Source organism: Papio anubis, chromosome 1 (genome assembly GCF_008728515.1).
Source record: "Papio anubis isolate 15944 chromosome 1, Panubis1.0, whole genome shotgun sequence".
Taxonomy (NCBI): Eukaryota; Metazoa; Chordata; class Mammalia; order Primates; family Cercopithecidae; genus Papio; species Papio anubis.
Genome location: NC_044976.1, coordinates 114,819,723 through 114,838,076, shown reverse-complemented (window position 1 = coordinate 114,838,076; position 18,354 = coordinate 114,819,723). Strand labels below are relative to the sequence as shown.

General features: G+C 41.5%; 1 protein-coding gene across 3 annotated transcripts in view; it reads left to right on the top strand.

Moving 5' to 3' along the window:
- CD58 (CD58 molecule) overlaps window positions 1-14,958 on the top strand; it is a 55,853-nt gene extending 40,895 nt beyond the window's left edge. Inside the window, exons 4-6 of one of the 3 annotated variants that reach the window (XM_009216299.2) lie at window positions 7,478-7,555; window positions 10,206-10,242; window positions 14,653-14,958. In XM_009216299.2, coding sequence (XP_009214563.1) covers window positions 7,478-7,555; window positions 10,206-10,242; window positions 14,653-14,662 — 125 coding nt within the window. In that variant the 3' untranslated portion in view covers window positions 14,663-14,958. The remainder of the gene's footprint in view (window positions 1-7,477; window positions 7,556-10,205; window positions 10,243-14,652) is intronic. The other 2 variants (XM_009216304.2, XM_021922608.2) reach the window with 2 other exon arrangements.
- The last annotated feature ends 3,396 nt before the right edge of the window (window positions 14,959-18,354 follow it).

Genomic DNA, 18,354 nt, shown 5'->3' with positions numbered 1-18,354 from the left:
GAGAACGTGGGATTGGGAATGAGAAAACCTGGGTCCTAGACCTGATTTCATTGCTTACTGGCAGTGTGAATGTGGGGGATAATAACACTTACTTTACAAGGACTGAGGAAATTAAATAAAATAGCATGTGGAAAAGGGTATTGATGATGGTTAGTCACCATAAAACTGGTAGTTGTTATTCAGGATACAGGAAGAGTTTCAAGAGACAGGACATTTGGTATAACATTATATACAACCAATGGTTTAAGGAGGACAATGTAGAAGAGGTTGTGGATTTGCACTTCGGAGGTCATTGTTGACAGACCTTGTGAATAGATGAGGGTAGGAACCAGATTCCTGGGCTTTAAGTAAGAAAAGGGATAGTCCAATAGGCCAGTTATATATCTGGCTGTGAAAGAGGAAAAGAAAATCTGAGTACCTTTGAGAGTCAAAGGTTATTTCCAGATAAAGAAACCTAGTGGACTTCATCATTCTCTTAGATAACTGCTGGGAAGAAGTAGGGTGATTGTAACACCCTCCGCATTGACACAGAACTGTAATCGGGAGCCCAGGGAAAGTGCATATTTTTTGAAGGAGTAGGCAAGAGGATATTCTCTAGAGTACCAGTTTCCAACTGTTGTCCATATTTATGGACCAAGAACATAAAAGAAACATTGCTCAGCTCCGACCTGAAGTTATGTAGAACAAACATTGTTCTGAGTTCAACTAGATGATTTTTCTTTCATAGCTGGGGTGGACATTATGTTACCTGCAGGGAGTAAGTCACTGAAGGACCCTGAAGGTAGAGCCTCAAAAAAACACCCTTTGATCTTACTCCTAAAAAAAATGGGAGAAATTGGAAAAATTCATCATAGAAACACAAAAATATGGAGAAGTAGGAAAAAAGAGAAGAAGGAAAGAAATGCAGCATAGGAAATAATATTATGTAGACTGAAATGAAGAATGTTAAGAATATTTGAACAAAGTTTGAACCAGATGAAATGTAACAGGCAGAAACAGAAGTAGGAGAATTTTTGGACTGATTTAAGTTGGTCTCTTGTTACTTTTATGACTTTCCACCAGGAAGAATAGTGATTAAGAATGTGCACTCTGCTTTTAAAAATTGAGAAAGAAGGCTGCATTCAGTGGCTTATGCCTATAGTCCCAACACTTTGTGAGGCCAAGACAGGAGGATTGCTTGAGGCTGAGAGTTTGAGACCAGCCTGGGCAACAGAGGGAGACCCTATCTCTACTAAAAATTAAAAGATTGCTGAGGTGTTGTGGCATGTGTCTGTAGTCCTCGCTACTTGGGAGACTGAGGTGGGAGGATCACTTGAGCCTGGTAGTTTAAAGAAATCAAATCAATAATTAATAATCTTCCAAAACAGAAAGCACCAGGTTCAGATGGGTTCACTGGTGAATTCTACCAGATATTTAAGGAAGAAATATCAATTCTCTATAATCTATTTGAGAAGATAGAAGAAGAGGGCATACTTTCCAACTCATTTTGTGAGGCCAGCATTATTCTTGTGCTAAAACCAAATAACAATACAAGAAAAGAAAATTAAGACAAATATTTCTCGTGAACATACATGTGGAAATCTTAAACAAAATATTAGCAAATTGGATCCAACAGCATATAGAAAGAATTATACATCATGACTAAGTGGTATTTATCTCAGGTATGCAAGGCAGGTTCAACATATGAAAATCAGTTAATCCATCACATTGACAGACTATGAAAGAAAAATCACATGATCATACCAATAGATACAGAAAAAGCATTTGACAAAATCCAACATCAATTTATGATAAAAACTCTCAGTAAACTAGGAATAGAGGGGAAACTTTTTCCATTTGTTAACAAATGCCTACAAAAAACCCTGCAGCTAACATCATCTGTAATGGTGAGAAACCTGAAGCTTTCCCACTAAGACCAGGAACAAGGAAAGAATGTTCTTCTCACCACTCCTTTTCAATATTGTATTATAAGCACTAACTAATGCCATAAGACAAGAAAAGGAAATAAAATTTATACAGATGAGAAGAAAGAAAGAAACTTGTTTTGGTTCTCAGATGACATGAATATCTATATATATAATCCAAATGAATTGACAAAAAAACCTCCTGGAACTAATAAAAAACTATAACAAGGTTGTAGGATACAATTTTAATATACAAAAGTCAATCACTTTTCTATATAACAGCAATGAACAAGTGGAATTTGAAGTTTAAAACAGAACACCATTTACCTTAGCACCCCAAAAATGCAATACTTAGGTACAAGTCTAGCAAAATACATACCAGATTTATATGAGAAAATCAACAAAACTGATGAACAAAATCAAAGAACAAAATAAATGGAGAGATATTCTATGTTCATAGATCGAAAGACTCCTTATTGTGAAGATGTTGGTTATTTCCAATTTGCTCTATAAATTCAGTGCAATCCCAAGCAAAATATCAGAAGTCATTTGTGGATATCAACAAACTGATTTTAAAGTTAAATGGGCAGGCAAAAGACCAGAATAGCCAGCAAAATATTGAAGGAGAACAAAATTGGAGGACTGATACTCCTCAACTTCAAGAGTTACTATAAAGCTACACTAGTCAACATAGTGTGGTATTGGTGGAAAAATAAAAGACAAATAGATCAGTGAATCAGAATAGAGAGCCCAGAAATAGACCAACATAAATATGGTCAACTGATCTTTGACAGAGGAGCAAAGACAACACAACGGAGAAAAGATGATCTTTTCAACAATTAGTGCTGTAACAATTGGACATCCACATGCAAAAAAATGAATCTAAGCACAGACCTTATGCCCTTCACAAAATTGTACTCAAAATGGACCATACATCTAAATGTAAAATATAAAACCATAAGACTCCTAAAACATAAGAGAAAACCTAGATAACTTTGAATATGGTGATGACTTTTTAAAGACATGATTCATGAAAGAAGTAATTGGTAAGCTGTACTTCATTAAAATTAAAAACATTGCTCTGTGAAAGACAATTTTAAGAGAATTAGAAGCCAAGCCACAGACTGGGAGAAAATATTTGCAAAAGACACATCTGATAAAAGACTATTATCCAAAATATACAAAAAAAAAAAAAACTCTTAAAACTCAACAAGAAAAACACAAACAACCCAATTAAAAAATGAGTGAAAGACCTCATCAGACACCTCTCCAAAGAAGATATACAGATAGCAAGTAGGGATATAAAAAGATATTCCTGGGCTGGGCGCAGTGGCTCACACCTGTAATCCCAGCACTTTGGGAGGCTGAGGCAGGTGAATCACCTGAGGTCAGGAGTTCAAGACCAGTCTGGCCAACATGGGGAAACCCTATGTCTACTAAAATTACAAAAATTAGCTGGGCATGTCCTATGTCAACAGGCATCAGGAAAATGGAAACTAAGACAACAATGAAATACCACTTCACACCTATCACACTGACCAAAATCTGGACAGCACCAAATGCCAGTGAGAATGTGGAGCAACTCTTATTCATTGTAGGTGGGAATGCAAAATGGTACAGCCACTTTGGAAGACAGTTTGGCAGTTTCTTACAAAACTGTACATACTCTTACCATTCAGGACAACAGTCATGCTTCTTTCTATTTACCCAAAGGCATTAAAAAAAAAACTTATGTTGACATAAAAACCCGCACATGGATGGTTATAGCATCTTTATTAATAATTGCCAAAACTTGGAAGCAACCAAGATGTCCTTCAGTAAATGAATAGACAAATAAACTGTGGCACAGACAGACAGTAGAATATTATTCAGCACTGAAAATAACTATCAAGTCATGAAAAGACATGAAGGAAACTTAAATTCATATTACTAAGTCAAAGAATCCAATCTGAACAGACTACATGCTATGTAATTTTACCTATATGACATTCTGGAAAAGGCAAAACTGTGGACACTGTAAAAAGATTAGTGGTTGGCAGGGGATATGAATAGGTGGAACACAGAGGAGTTTGGGGGCAGTGAAAATACTCTGTATGATACTGTAATGATGTTATACATTTGTCCAAACCCACAGAATGTACAACTGAATGCTAATGTAAAGTATGGATTTTTTAGTGATAATGATGTATCAGAGTAGTTTCATTAATTCTAAAAAATGTGCCACTCTGGTGAGGGATGTTGATAATGGGGAGGCTATGCATGTATAGGGGCAGGGTATATGTGCAAACTTTCTGTAACCTCTGTTCAGTTTTTTTGTGAACCTGAAACTCAAAAATATTTAAAGCCAAATGAAGCTAATGTACTAAGCCATGAATCAAGTTTGTGGAATAACCCCAAATAGAGGAACAATTCCAAGTGTTTTAAAAACATAGTAATTTGGGTGCATATTTCAAGGGGCTGCATTCTAAGGATAAAAGAACTACAAAGAAAAAAATTGTAATGTTTTAAGTAATTATATAGTTAGTGGTAATGCTGGTATTTGGTTACTTTTGAGTATGTACTGCAGGAAAGTGCAAGTGAATATTTATATTGTTGTTATTGAATATTGGGATGTTTGGCATGAAAGAAAGGAGATTCAGCTGTAAATTGATTAGGTTAAGTAAAAACTATAGCCCTGGATTTATTTAAAGGTATTAATTTGAACCATATGAAATTGTTGTTTCTCTAGTCAAAAACCTTTGAATCTTGGCAACTGAATAGGGTTCAACATAATGCCAGCATGACCCATCAATGTGTTTTGTCTCTTAGAAAATCATGTATTTCCTGGTTCTGTCCTTTGAAATGTTCTAGAAACAAGAGCCAATCTCATAGCAATTTGCATGCTTCTTGATTCTTGGACCCAGATTTGAGTGACCAGTGTTACCTGGTGTGCCCAGACTTCCCAGTTTCAGCACCCAAATTTCACATCCCAGGAAACTCCTCAGTTTCAGGAAAACCAGGATGATTGGCCACCTTCACCCAGATTATGGTATCTAATTACCATTTCCCATGAAAATGAACCAGGGCCTTTGGGACAGTTGGCTGATTCCATATCTGGCGCATGGAATGCATTAAAATAAGCCTTGAATATCTTGTTTTACCACATAACAAGAAAGCTATCAAAAAGACTTACTATGATGGTACCAACAGGACTCAGGAGCCACTCTGAAGAGGTTCCCTCTGGCCAAAAATAAGACAATTGGAACATCAATAAGAATAACAACTTCAGTAGATTGAAACACATCAATTGTGCTCAGTTCATGAGTTCATAATGGTACTAAAAACAAATTTAAAAACTCATTGGTCATCTCTAGAGAATGCTTGGGAGCTAACTCATTATTTTGAAAAAACGGTAAAGAAAGAGAAGAATCAAACACTGTTTTTCCTTTATAAACTGAACCTCAGAGTAACCACATTGTTGATGGGGGCAGTTTATTTTTATGTGAAGATTGTAGTTAGTAAAGAAGGAATGATAGACTAAACCACTCTACAAACCCTTGATGAAATTATGGCTCTAGACAATGATCTTCAATGGCATTGACATCATGAAAAGAAAAGCAACCAGGCATTGTATGCCACCTGAGGAAAGTATACAAACACTACTTGGGGAGTATTATTGCCAAAGAAAATCTGAATTCTGCTACTAAAGAAGGGAAAATGATGTTCAGGGGCACCTATCAGTTTCTTCTCAAATCTGACCAATAGGTGACTGCCTATTTGTTCCTACACACCTGTGTTCTTAATAAAAGGAAAGTGTGGTCGTATTCTTATTTATTCATTCATTTTCTCTCTCTCTTCCTCCTCTCCCTTCCTTTCCCCTCCTTTCCCATATCCATGTCACATTTGCTCTTAGTGACCCCTCCCCAATCCTTTAGCAGTGCACTGTGTACTCTGATTTTGGATTTTCAATAGCTGGATGGTTTACTTCGTGAACATACCACAGTTTTTTGTGAAAACAAGGGGCTGCTGTGAAAACAACTTAGGTTATTTTCGCCTTATGGTATACTAAGTAAGGCTGCAGTAAATATCTTTGTGCCTTTTTACGGGGAGAAGAAGGGCACACCATTGGTAGTTTCCCCAGGATGACATCTTAGAAATGGAATTGCAGAGTCACAAAATGTTAATAGAGATACCAATAACATCTACTCAATAGGTTAATGACAATATATAACAGCTGTTCTTAAGTGCAACTACCCTATGAGATAAGTATATTTATTAGTCCCATGTATAGTTACCCTAGGAGAAAATGGAGGCACTGAGAGGTTAAGGCACTTGCCCAACATTGTAATGACTTAGTGAGACTATAGGCACATGACTTAGTACAATGCCTAGATGCTTCATGATAAATATTTTTTTTTTTTTTTTTTTTTTTTTTTTTTTGAGACAGAGTCTCGCGCTGTGTCACCCAGGCTGGAGTCCAGTGGCGCGATCTCGGCTCACTGCAAGGTCCGCCTCTCAGGTTCACGCCATTCTCCTGCCTCAGCCTCCGAGTAGCTGGGACTACAGGCGCCCGCCACCACGCCCGGCTAGTTTTTTGTATTTTTAGTAGAGACGGGGTTTCACCATGTTAGCCAGGATGGTCTCGATCTCCTGACCTCGTGATCCACCCGCCTCGGCCTCCCAAAGTGCTGGGATTACAGGCTTGAGCCACCGCGCCCGGCCCATGATAAATATTTTTAAGGCTTATTATATACAACTGCCAGAATTGCCCTACCAAACACATATGCCAAGTTCTGCTTCCACTGGCAATATGAAATGGTCAGAAACAAACCTTCTAGTGGAATATTTGCTTCTTTTATTAAATAACACAGGGTCTGGAATGTATCAAGCTTATGCATATAAGTTTGTTTAGAAATAGTCGAATCTTGTTATTCATAGTAGTTCTACAGAGTCAAGTTAACACTGAAATAGCAAGTACTGAAGTAACGTTCCTGGGGGAAATACAGGGGTAGGTTCCTGTAAGCCTCTAGTCATAACATTTTTGTTAATGATCTGTTTATAACCTTGTTTTATGTGTGTTTTGTTTAAATAAACCTTAATATATAGTGTTGATTTATTAACATTAAACTCATAGCCAACAGCACTATAACTCATGCCTAAGTGAAGCTTATCTAATACACCTATTTTCTCTGCAAGGCACATCGCAGCCTTCTTGCACTTAGGAACTCTTGTCAGCACTTCAACACTATACTTTGGGACCATTTAAAATAGTGAAATCACCAACAAAAAAGCGTAAAAATGCAAAATCATGGCACTAAATAGACTGCAAATAGGACACTTGTTAACAGTGTAAGAACTGAAACAAGAAGGCAGAGCTTCACTTTCTTCCACCTCTGCTGGGAATCTGCTTATTGGGTGACTCAAAAGTTTTCATCACTGTTCTTATGTCTGAGAATGACTGCTATGGGTGTTGATTTGTGGACTACAAATAAATTTCAGCAAATAAGCAAATTGCAAGGTGGAATCTGCAGATAATGAGGATCCATTTTGATCAGCTCAACTAGTTGAATTTCTTTTCTTTTCTTTTTTTATAGGTCATTCAAGATACAGATATGGACTTATACCTGTAGTATCAGCACTAATTGTAACATGTGTTGTGCTGTGTGTGCGTGGTATGTATGTTTTTTAAAACAAAATAATTTTCAAACTTGCATTGGTTTTCCAAAGGCCAGAAAATAGTTTAAGGATGAAAATAAAGTTTGAAATTTTAGATATTTGAAAAGAAACAAAAGCTCTTTTGCTTTACTTATGTGGGACTGCTGAGCATGCTAGGTTCCTCCAAAGATCCTACATTATCTCAAGGTAGAATGAATCGTTGGGCCACAGAGAGCTTTACAGGCCTGGGAACATAGCCTGGACCTGTTGCATAGTCTCCTTTTACCTGTGATCTGCTTCAAAATATAGTTAAACTTCTGGTCTTCAAGTCGGAGTTTGCTAAAGACTTCTTTAGGCTGCCACCTGTGGAAATTATTCATGAAAATTATTCATGTCGTATACCACGAATGGGGCTCCCAGGTAGGAAAGGAGTTTTGGTTGAGTGAAGTGACTTGTGTAATACAAGTAATCGCGCTTGTATTACTTCCTGAGCCTTTCTCAGTCCCCCAGCGATCTTGGGCCAGTCACACAGCTTGGAGAACTGATGACTTGGAGAATTTGTTCCCAGCCTGTTCATTCCTGGTAATGAGTAATCCCTCTCAAATCCCAAAAGACAGAGAGCAGGCTGTAAATCTGAAGAGTAGATATTCTTGATGCCACAGCAGTTTCCATATCAGCCTTCACCAAAAAGAAATAGACCAGACAGAGAATGCCAAAAAGTAAACTTTCTACAAGTGATAGCATCTAGGACCCATTGTGTCTTGAATCAAGTTTGTAAACTAGTTTCAGTTTCCCTAGACCTGCACTGTTCAGTATAGTAGCCAATTAGCCACATGTGATTATTTAAATATAGAATTTAAAATGAAATACCATTAAATTTAAGATTCATTCCTCAGTTGCACTAACCACCTTTCAAGTACTCAATACCTACATCTGGCTAGTGGCTACCATACTGGATAGCCCAGATAAGGAATAATCCTATCATTGCAGAAAGTTTTCTTGGTCATTGCAGACCTAGACTATTTTGGGATATCAGTGCTAAATATAATTTCCTGAAAATAACATTTTCATATTATAAGTTGTAAATACCATGAAAATCCATCCCTAAGTAATAGATTATCAATCAGTTGACTCTCCACTAAAGAGTATTATAACAATCAGCTGAAGAAAGTTTTCAGCTATTACCCGGTGCATAAAATATTTTGGGAGCTCAGATTTTTAAAAAATCTATTTTAATCCCCAAATAGCAGTATAATAGTTAATTATGTCCTGAACAGGTTGGTTCCTAGAATCCAAAATCATTTTCCACTCAGATCTAATTGTTGTTGTAGATCTCAATTAAAGGACTAACCCAGGATGTCTGAGCCAAAGAGAGGTGGCACTGAGTTTCCATAGAACTTCAAAACAATTGGATTTAACTTAAAAAAAAAAGGTCGTTCAATATACAGAAAATTACTCCCATGGTCAGTACTGTTAGCCCCAGATAATCTGAAAAAATTTGTTCTTAAAAAAAAAAAAAAAAATTGGAGGCCAGGCATAGTGGCTCATGCCTGTAATCCCAGCACATTGAGAGGTTGAGGTGGGTGCATCACTTGAGCCCAGGAGTTTGAGACCAGCCTGGACAACATGGTGAAACACTATCTCTACAAAAAAAATACAAAAATTAGCCAGGCATGGGGGTGCATGCCTGTAGTCCTAGCTATTCAGGAGACTGAGGCAGGAGGGAGGCAGAGGTTGCAGTGAGCTGAGATTGTGCCACTGCACTCCAGCCTGGGTGATGGAGTGAGACTCTGTCTCAAAAAACAAAAAAACTCAGCAAGCATCTCAACCTTTAAGCAACCTTAATGTCATTAATTGGGGAAACAGTGAGATGTTTGGCATGGAACCTTCAGAAGAGGAAAGAGTTGAATGGAAACAGCTCCAGCTGCCTAGTTGTAGTTGACAGACAACTTTATAAGCTCTAGTCAACCCTGTTGACTAGGCTTCTGGACCACTAGCATACTTCTAGGGTAGGGCGAATGCCTACTGTGGGCAGGAAAGCAATGCATGCATGTGTGGGAGCACTGTCTTGATGTCTGAAATAGTACCCATGAGCTACATGTGGCTATGGAGCACTTCAAATGTGGGAGTCCAAATTATCATGTGCTGTGAGTATAAAATAATAAGTTTCTAAGACCCTGTGTGAAAGAATGTAAAATATCTCATTAGAAAATGTTTATATTGAGTACATGTGGAAATAATTTTATATTTGTGACAGATTGTGTTAAATAAAATATTAAAAATTACATTTTTCTTCTTACTTTGTAATGTGGTTACCAAAAATTTTAAATTGCTTATGTGGCTTGCATTATATTTCTGTTGGACAGCACTGGTCCAACCCATTCTAGCCTTCCCTGCATCTTCAGCCTTATGCATAAGGTAAAATTAGCTATTTTGCCAACAGTTTTTGCATTTGGTTTTCTATCATGTTCTGACCAATTTTGAACAACTCTTTGGACCAGCTCTGTAGCCAATTTGATTTAAGCATACAGGATAGCAGGAAATCCCAGGGTGATGGGGCTCTGGCTTAGTTTTCCATATTTAGGCCTCTAATAGGCAGTCAGTAACCCCACATTTCAGCTTTTCTTTTCAGTTCTTTAATTGAGAAGACAACTTATTCATTTTTAGGTACTCGGAAATGTGGCAGAAAACCAGACAGAAGCAAGTAAGTACCCTGCAGGCTGTGCACGGTGTGCCAGAACAACAGCAGCCCTGCTGTAGATGCCCATTACTTGGGAAGCCAGATTCTACTCATCTGTTGGTTGCTTTGTACAGTAATAAGAAGTAACATCAGCAGATATACGAACCATAGTGTATTAAGTACCAACTGTGTACCATGCACTGCACTAGCCACTCTCTGCATGTCATCTCCTGGAACCCTCTCAATGAACCTTGCAGGAGGAGTATCCTACCCCTTGCTTAGAGACAGTGCACATGAGATTTGTAGAAGTCAAGTGAGATATCAAGGTCACATTTCTAATAAGTGGTGGGCTGGGATTTAAATCTAAGTCTTTGGACTCCGAGAGTTATACTGTTAAGCACTGCAATACACTCCCTCCACCTCCCATTCCAGGAAAAGTTGGATCAGGGATAGGGTTCACTTCAGGAGCCAGGGTCAGAGCTGAGCTTGTAGTTGCAAATAAAAGATAGGACACAAACACAATTAGCAGCAATGTTGGTTTAGTAAACTGCCATAGGATGCTCCAGGAGGCCCCCTCCTAGCAGATCCCACTGGTGGTCAGGAGGCAGAAGCACGAGCTGGGTGTTGAGGGATGAGGGGAAGAGTTAAGGCCCAGGGTGTGAAGGGCAGAAGAAGAAGTAGCAAGCCATCCTCTTTGGAGCAGCGAGTGTTGAGGCGTTAGAGAAAGATAGTGCTGGGCCGGCAGGTTGGGCCAGGCTGAGACTTTGAGAGAGGCTTTGGGTCATTTGGGGAGAACCGCAGAGTTTTCTAGCAGAACTATGCTTTAGTAAGATCACTCTGCTGGCAAAGCATGGGACGAATTAATAGGAGATGAGATGAGGACACTGGTTAGTAGAGTAATGAAATAATCCAGCCAAGCAGAGAAGAGGGGCTGAGTCGGGGTGATGGTGGCAGAACTGAATACGCAGAGCTAGGTTTGAGAGAAACAGCAGAGGTCCTGTTAGGAAAACTTTCATCTAGCAGTGTAGGCTCTGGTGCCAAACCCCCTGGTTCAGATGCCAGCTCCATTTCTCACAGGCCTTGGACAAGTCACTTAAATTCTCAGTGCTTTGGTTGTTTTCTGTGGAAAATGGGCATAATGATAATATAGAAATGACAATGATAGCATAGATAATAACAGAAATAACTGTGTCAAAATATAGTAATATAAGTAAAATGCTTACAATAGTGGCTGGCTCGTAATAGTGTTCAATAAATGTTAGCCATTATGATGATTGTTATTATTATTTTTCAAGAAAAATAAAAGTGACAGGACCAAGTGTCCCAGAGGAGTCACACAGGAATCTTGCTTGGGAAGGAAAATTGTGAATTTTTGCTTTGACAAGTTGATTTTGGGGTGCTGGTGTATTACCTGGGTAGTGATGTCCATGTACAGAATTGGAGATGTGAGTTTCAGGCTAGAGTTACAGATTGGGGCCCCTCTTCATCCGGACAGTAATTGATGCCATGAACACCTGAGGTCACTAAAAAAGAAAAACCAGATGCCCTAGGGTGATGGGAAAAAGCAGAGGAGGCAGGACTGGGGAAGCAAAGTCCAGGATCAGAGCCAGGGTACCCCCACATTAGAGACTTGAGGGAGGAGGCTACATGTTAAAGTTGCAAAGACAAGGAGGTAGGCGAGGGGTTAAGACCTTTGGTTTTGTTGAGTCAGTTGCTGTGGTCAGTGCAGGGATGAAGGGAGGATGGCTAAGCAGCAGCAAGGACCTAGGTGAGGTGGGATCGATGGATGGGCCACAAGGTGTCCTTTCTCCTCAGCTGCCAAGTGGAACAGCGCAGGAGAAACAAGCTGTGGCAGGAGGCGTGGAGGCAAGGGAGTCCAAGGGGCAGCTCAGTCAGCCACAGGCCCAAGCTGGGAGGACCCAAGGCCATGAGGGGTTGAAGGGCCGGGAGGCCGGGCAGAGAGGAACCCAGTAGCTGGAGATGAGGTGAGGGGGGAGAGGTAGAGACCTCCAGGCTTGTGGTCAGAGGAGGGCATTTCAGATCTGAACAATATGCGTGAGCCCCAGTGAGAGTGCAAGAGCCAAGTCAGGTCTCTGCTGAGATCTAGGTGGTTACAGTGGAGGGGAACTCTGAGTGGTTGGGGGAGGCAAAGCCACCACCACCAATGATGGGGGTAGGGGGGCATCATCCAGGGCCATGGGGAAAGGCAATGGGCATTCCAGAACTCATTCCTTCATCTGTTCCTTTCATCACAACAAACATTTTGGAGATTAGGCGATACCAGGCACTGTGCGAGCTAATAGGGTGGGGTCAGAGTACCCAGCGAGGCTAGACATTGTGTGGGATTCAGAGAAAGCATATAATAGGGTTCCTCCCACAAGAAGCTTGTGGCCACTCCAGGGAGAGAGAATGGATGCACGTGAGCGTAAGAAACTCTTAGAAGGACTTAGGCAGGAAGCACAGGTGATAGGCAGAATGTGTGATACGATGGTGAGGGCTAAGCAACCAATGCAGGGGAGTTGAAGAGGCCAGAATAATCAGAAAAGCTTTGGAGGGGGTAGGATGTGACCTACATTTTCAGAATGAGAGTGGAGTAGAAAAGCCTTTCCAGGTGGGATAAACAGCAGAGGCAAATACATGAGAGGGAATTAAATCTGTTGTGATTTATTTGATAGTAAGGTTGACCTGCCTGGCATCGAGTTGAAGTAGAGGCAAAAGACACTGAATATTTGCAAGGAGGTCCTTGGAATGGAGTGATATGGAAATAGGCAGCCATTGTAGGTTCTTGAGCAGGAACATTTTGCATGAAAAGCACCGCTTTGGAATGAAGAGTCTAGAAAGGTAACACTGACCTCCCTAAGGTGACATTCTAGGGAGAGACCCGAGTATTTGGGGCTGAGATTGAGAGAAGAGCTTACTTTTCTTGGTATATTTTTATTTACTATTCAAATTCTGCATCATGTGTGTTTACTGTCTATTTAATAATCAGTTTTAAACTTAAAGAACCCACTGTGGCAGCAGGGGGAATTCCCTAAGCTCAGTTACTAAAGGGTTATGAAGCTGGGTGTGGTAGCACACACCTGTAGTCTCAGCTACTTGGGAGGCTGAGGTGGGAGGATTACATGAGCTTAGGAGTTAGTGGGAGGATTTCTTGAGCCTAGTAGTTAGAGACCAGCCTGGGCATCCAAAAAATTAAGTTAAATTAAAATGTTAAAAGGTTCTATATATGGTGGAGATGGAGGGGATCGGGGGAGGAGATGAGAAAGGGGCAAGCATAACCAGGAACAAATGTGATATTTCCCCAGCTGCATGAGGGCAGGACCAGGAAGAACTAAACCCAATTAGGAACAACAGAGGACAGATGAGTAGATAAGCAGACATCTGACGGGAAATGACCACGCCACACTTCCCACCCCGGCAGTTCAACATAGGCAATTTCTGAGTGCCCTGGTATTTTTTGTGTAAGCGTCTAGAAAACAGATCACAAAGTCAGCCAAATTAAAAAGGAAACAGGGAGTCCTATTTCTCCGAGAAGAATGATTTACAGGTGGGATCTCAGGCAGGAGCCAAGCTGGAGAAGCAGGCTTGATTCCTTCTAGTGGGTGAGGAGACTGCTGGGAGAGGGCAGGGGAGCAGAGACCGGCAAAAAGCTGTCCCAGCAAGAATCCTGTGCCAGCCAACCTGGTTTAAAAACATTTCCCACTGTCTTTATCCCCCTCAGAAAGTCACACCACCCATTTCATGTTCTGTGAGGCTCCCAAGGAGGGAAACTTGTAGTTTGCTCTCCTTTACCCCACCCCGTGACCCCAGCACTAATTTCTCATGAATTCTTGTTACTGATGAGATACAAATGTTTGGGGAGCTCTGGCCTGGTCTGATTTTGAGCTCCATGGAAATACGCAGACCATGGGGGAGGAGGCCAGGAAATGGACTCGGTTTGAGAGCTTGCTCAAGGATGTGGTTTTGTTTTTTGGCGGATTTACTCTGAGACAGCCAGAGATTGTTCTGTCATTGCCACAGAGGTGACTAAAGAGGAAGACAAGTTTGAGTTGGAAGAAAACCATCCCCAGGAGTTTCATGTAGCGAAGAAGGAAGTAGCTGTTAGAAATGGGTGACAGTTTACATAGGGGTCTAACAGTCTCAGCTCTGTTTTTCAGTCTTTCAGTTATACTCAGAGACTCGGCAGGAGGAGCCTTGGGGCTGCTATTGAGTGCAGCATCCTGAAGGCTGTTTTTCAGGTGGGACTCAGACTACCATCCCAAGAGCACTCAAGGCGGTTCTTCCTCCATCCCTGCTCCCTAGCTCCCTGGCTTTGATGAGTTTATTACAAAAGGGCTATTCACATTGGAATAGGAGGGTAATTAAGACTCCTGGTCTGCAGCCCAGATTTACTGCATTTTACAAGTTAATAATATGAAAATTTTTTTTTTGTAGCTCCAATTGATTGGTAACAGAATATGAAGACAACAGCATAACAACTAAATTATTTTGAAAACTAAAAAGCCATCTGCTTTCTCATTTGAAGAGAAATTTTTGAAAAATTTCCATTTTCGAAGAACTGTTGGAAATGTAACTTGAAGCAGCTTTTTTTTTTAAGAAGAAATACAAACAAAGAACATGCATTAGTTTCAAGTGTCATCAACCTATTATATGACAGGGTGCTTGCTTTTTTGTCACTAAATTGTTTTTACTGATGATGCGGAAACTTTTGTAAATAAATGTAAATATGTACATAAGTGACTAGGTGGTTTGTCTATTGTTTTCCTAAGATAGAAAAATAAGGGTCACATACCCTTTTAAAATCTATACTCTTTCTCCCTTGCTTTAGGGGAAAAATAATTCATTATAGGGTCATTCATGGAGTGAGGGAGAAAAGTACTGTCCCTCATTGGGTTCCACTGCGGTAGGTAGGAGGCAAGTGAACACATGGGTCTTTACTTCTGCTGCTTTTGAAAAGACCAGATCACCACCATCCAGTGCAGTTGTATAACACAGGTGGGGCGGGGAGACTTCTCTCGCTGCCATTCATTAGCCTACTTAGTTTGTTGCATTGGTTAGCTGTCACACTGGGAGGTCAACGCAGACAATAGCTAGAAAACCGTAGTCATAACAAATACGGAGTGGCAACCACTCCTGAGGAGGTGGATGGCGCCAGTTGCCCCCAGCAGCCATGTAAACCCAAGTCAATACACAAGACGCTTCAGCTTGTGCCTGCACTGGAATTCCTATCACATGAGCGTCTCCAGCCTGAAGGAAGAAATCAATATTTCTTGACTCCAAGATGGGCCTGTCAAGGCAGGTGGACCACGAGGTCAGGAGATCGAGACCATTCTGGCTAACATGGTGAAACCCCAACTCTACTAAAAATACAAAAAATGAGCCAGGCGTGGTGGCGGGCGCCTGTAGTCCCAACTCCTCAGGAGGCTGAGGCAGGAGAATGGCGTGAACCCGGGAGGCGGAGCTTGCAGTGAGCTGAGGTCGCACCACTGCACTCCAGCCTGGAGGACAGAATGAGACTCCATCTCAAAAAAAACAAAAACAAAAACAAAACAAAACAAAAAAGCCTTTGGGCTACATGTGTTCTCTCTAGAACAGCCTGCATCTGAACTTCCACAGGCCTCAGCAAGAGTGGGAAAGGAGCCCTGAGTGTTTCCAGGAAGACCCGCATCTCCCCAGCTCCCCCATCTCCAGGTGGCATGGCTTCCTATCCTGTCTCAGACTAATCTTGTCAAACCCTTTATCCCAGGCCCTGTAGGAAGCCCATGACTCACCTGGAGACTTCTGTCCCATGTAGCTCTGTATGCCCCGCTTTCTGCCCCCATCCATCAGCAGCGACATCCCTGATGTCCTCTTCTGTGAATGTCTCCTTCGCCTCGCTGTTCTAATCGAAACCCAACTCTCCCCGGGGATGCTGCCTCCCACAGCCTCTCAAGGAGTAGCTGTTTTCTTTCCTGCATCCCTTGTATTCAGGGATTGGGAGAAAGAAGATGTCCTCCTTGCTCTTCTCTGCCTGCAGACCAGTGCTCTTTCCTTGACTTTGATGCTCATGCCAGCTAATCATCACCACCTGACATCCCTTGTTCCAGTTATCTTTGTTATTCCTCACCCCTTGGAGGTTTTAGCACTATGTCAAAGTCTTCTCTGTGACATCACTTCTTCCAGATTTTGAATGCTTTCAAAACCTACAAATCTAATAGCCTAGCATGGTCTTTTCTTCTTTTTTTAGCTAGCCACCCCATAGCCATACTCCTGTCCTATATCTGCAGCATGCCTACCTAGTCTCTGTAACAAGCATCTGACTTTGCTAGTCCCTACTTCATATCTTCCACGTCACTCCCTTGAGGGCTCCAACTCCAAAAATTCTTCAACCCCACTAGAACCTACAAGCCAGTGACCTTGCTACCTGTTCCCTGGCCCTGAACCCCTTCGAGTTCTCACTCTTCCTTTTACCTGGCTTAGATTCCCATTGTTCATCATTACAATTACTCCTTTTCCTTTTCTTTTTCTTTTCTTTTCTATTCTTTTCTTTTTTTCTTTTCTTTTCTTTTCTTCTTTGAGACGGACTTTCACTCTTGCTGCCCAGGCTGGAGTGCAGTGGTGCGATCTTGGCTCACTGCAACCTCCACCTCCCAGGTTCAGCCTTCCAAGTAGCTGGGATTACAGGTGTGCGCCACCACGCCCAGCTAATTTTTTTTTTTTTTTTTTTTTGTATTGTTAGTAGAGATGGAGTTTCACCATTTTGGCCAGACTAGTCTTGAACTCCTGACCTCAGGTGATTTGCCTGCCTTGGCCTCCCAGAGTGCTGGGATTACAGGCATGAGCCACTGCGCCTGGCCTACAAATACTCCTTTACCATCACTCTTTTCCTCTCTCACTTTGCCATTCTCATTTGGCCAAGTCCCAGCCATGGTTATAGTTATCTCTACCAGTTTCCTCTCTGCACCCAAACTGCTGGATGTACCTGGAGAAAAATTGACCACCAAGCTGATTAGTTTATCTTTAATTACTTCAAACGTTTGGCAGATTTGTAGTGTTTCTCAAATGTCTTCATTACATTGCTTTGTTGCCATCTCTTCACTTCTCTTCCTAGATCTTCAATCCTGTGTCCTCACTCTCAACTGATCACTTTGCTTCTCAACTCTCTGGAAAAAAATAGCATTCAGAAGAGACCTCCCTCACACTTCCATCACATCTACACACCCAGCTCCCTCAGCACCACTGCACTTTGCCTCCCCTCCTCTTAATCTAGGATACACTCTCCTTGCTCCTCCTAAAACCAGTCTCTTCATTTGTATTAGTCTGTTTGGATGGTGCTGGCTGTCTTAAACACATGTTTACTTCTCATAGTTCTAGAGGCTGGAAAGTCGAAGAACAAGGTGCTGGCCAATTCAGTTCCTGGTGAGGGCTCTCTTCTTGGCTTCCAGACAGCCACCTTATCGCCCTGTCCTCAGTTCTTTGTTTTGCATATGAAGAAATGGACAGAGACTTGTCTCAGGTCAGTTATAAGTGGCGGAGCCAGGATTCAACCCCAAACAGTGTGGCCCCAGAAGTCTCTTAACCACCAAGCTATAATGTAAGAAGATAAATGCGTGCAGTCAATCTTCCACATGTAGTAGGGAGCCCTCCGAAAGTCTTCTCCAAGTTTTGTTTTGTGTTTGCTCCAAGAAAGAGTCTATCTTTAATTTAGGTATTCTCTAAAGAGGTCATTGGCTTTCAACCACTTACGTTGAGCATGTAGCAAATACATCGAATACTAAGCTGAACTCTGCCTTCTAGACTCTTAAGGCTAGATGGGTCCTCAGAGACCTCGTCAGACAGACAAGAAAACTTGGACTGCGATAGGGAAGGTAATTGGACCAAGGTCTTGTACCTAGTTCATGGCAGGAACTCCAGTACCCTGGTCTCCACTCCAGTGCTTTTCCACAACACCAGGGCGCCTCCCCACAACCACTCCTGGTGTGGAGTGGCACCGGTTTGGGGAAGATGGCACTGGCTTCTGGGCTATGCAGCGTGAGCCCAGCTGCAGCCCAGCACCTGGCGAGGGCTTGTGGTGCTGGGCGTTTTGGGAGGCATCTCTGGGTCAGAGCGGGAGTGGTGGATAATGGCAGAAGTAAATTCAATGTGAACAAATATGTG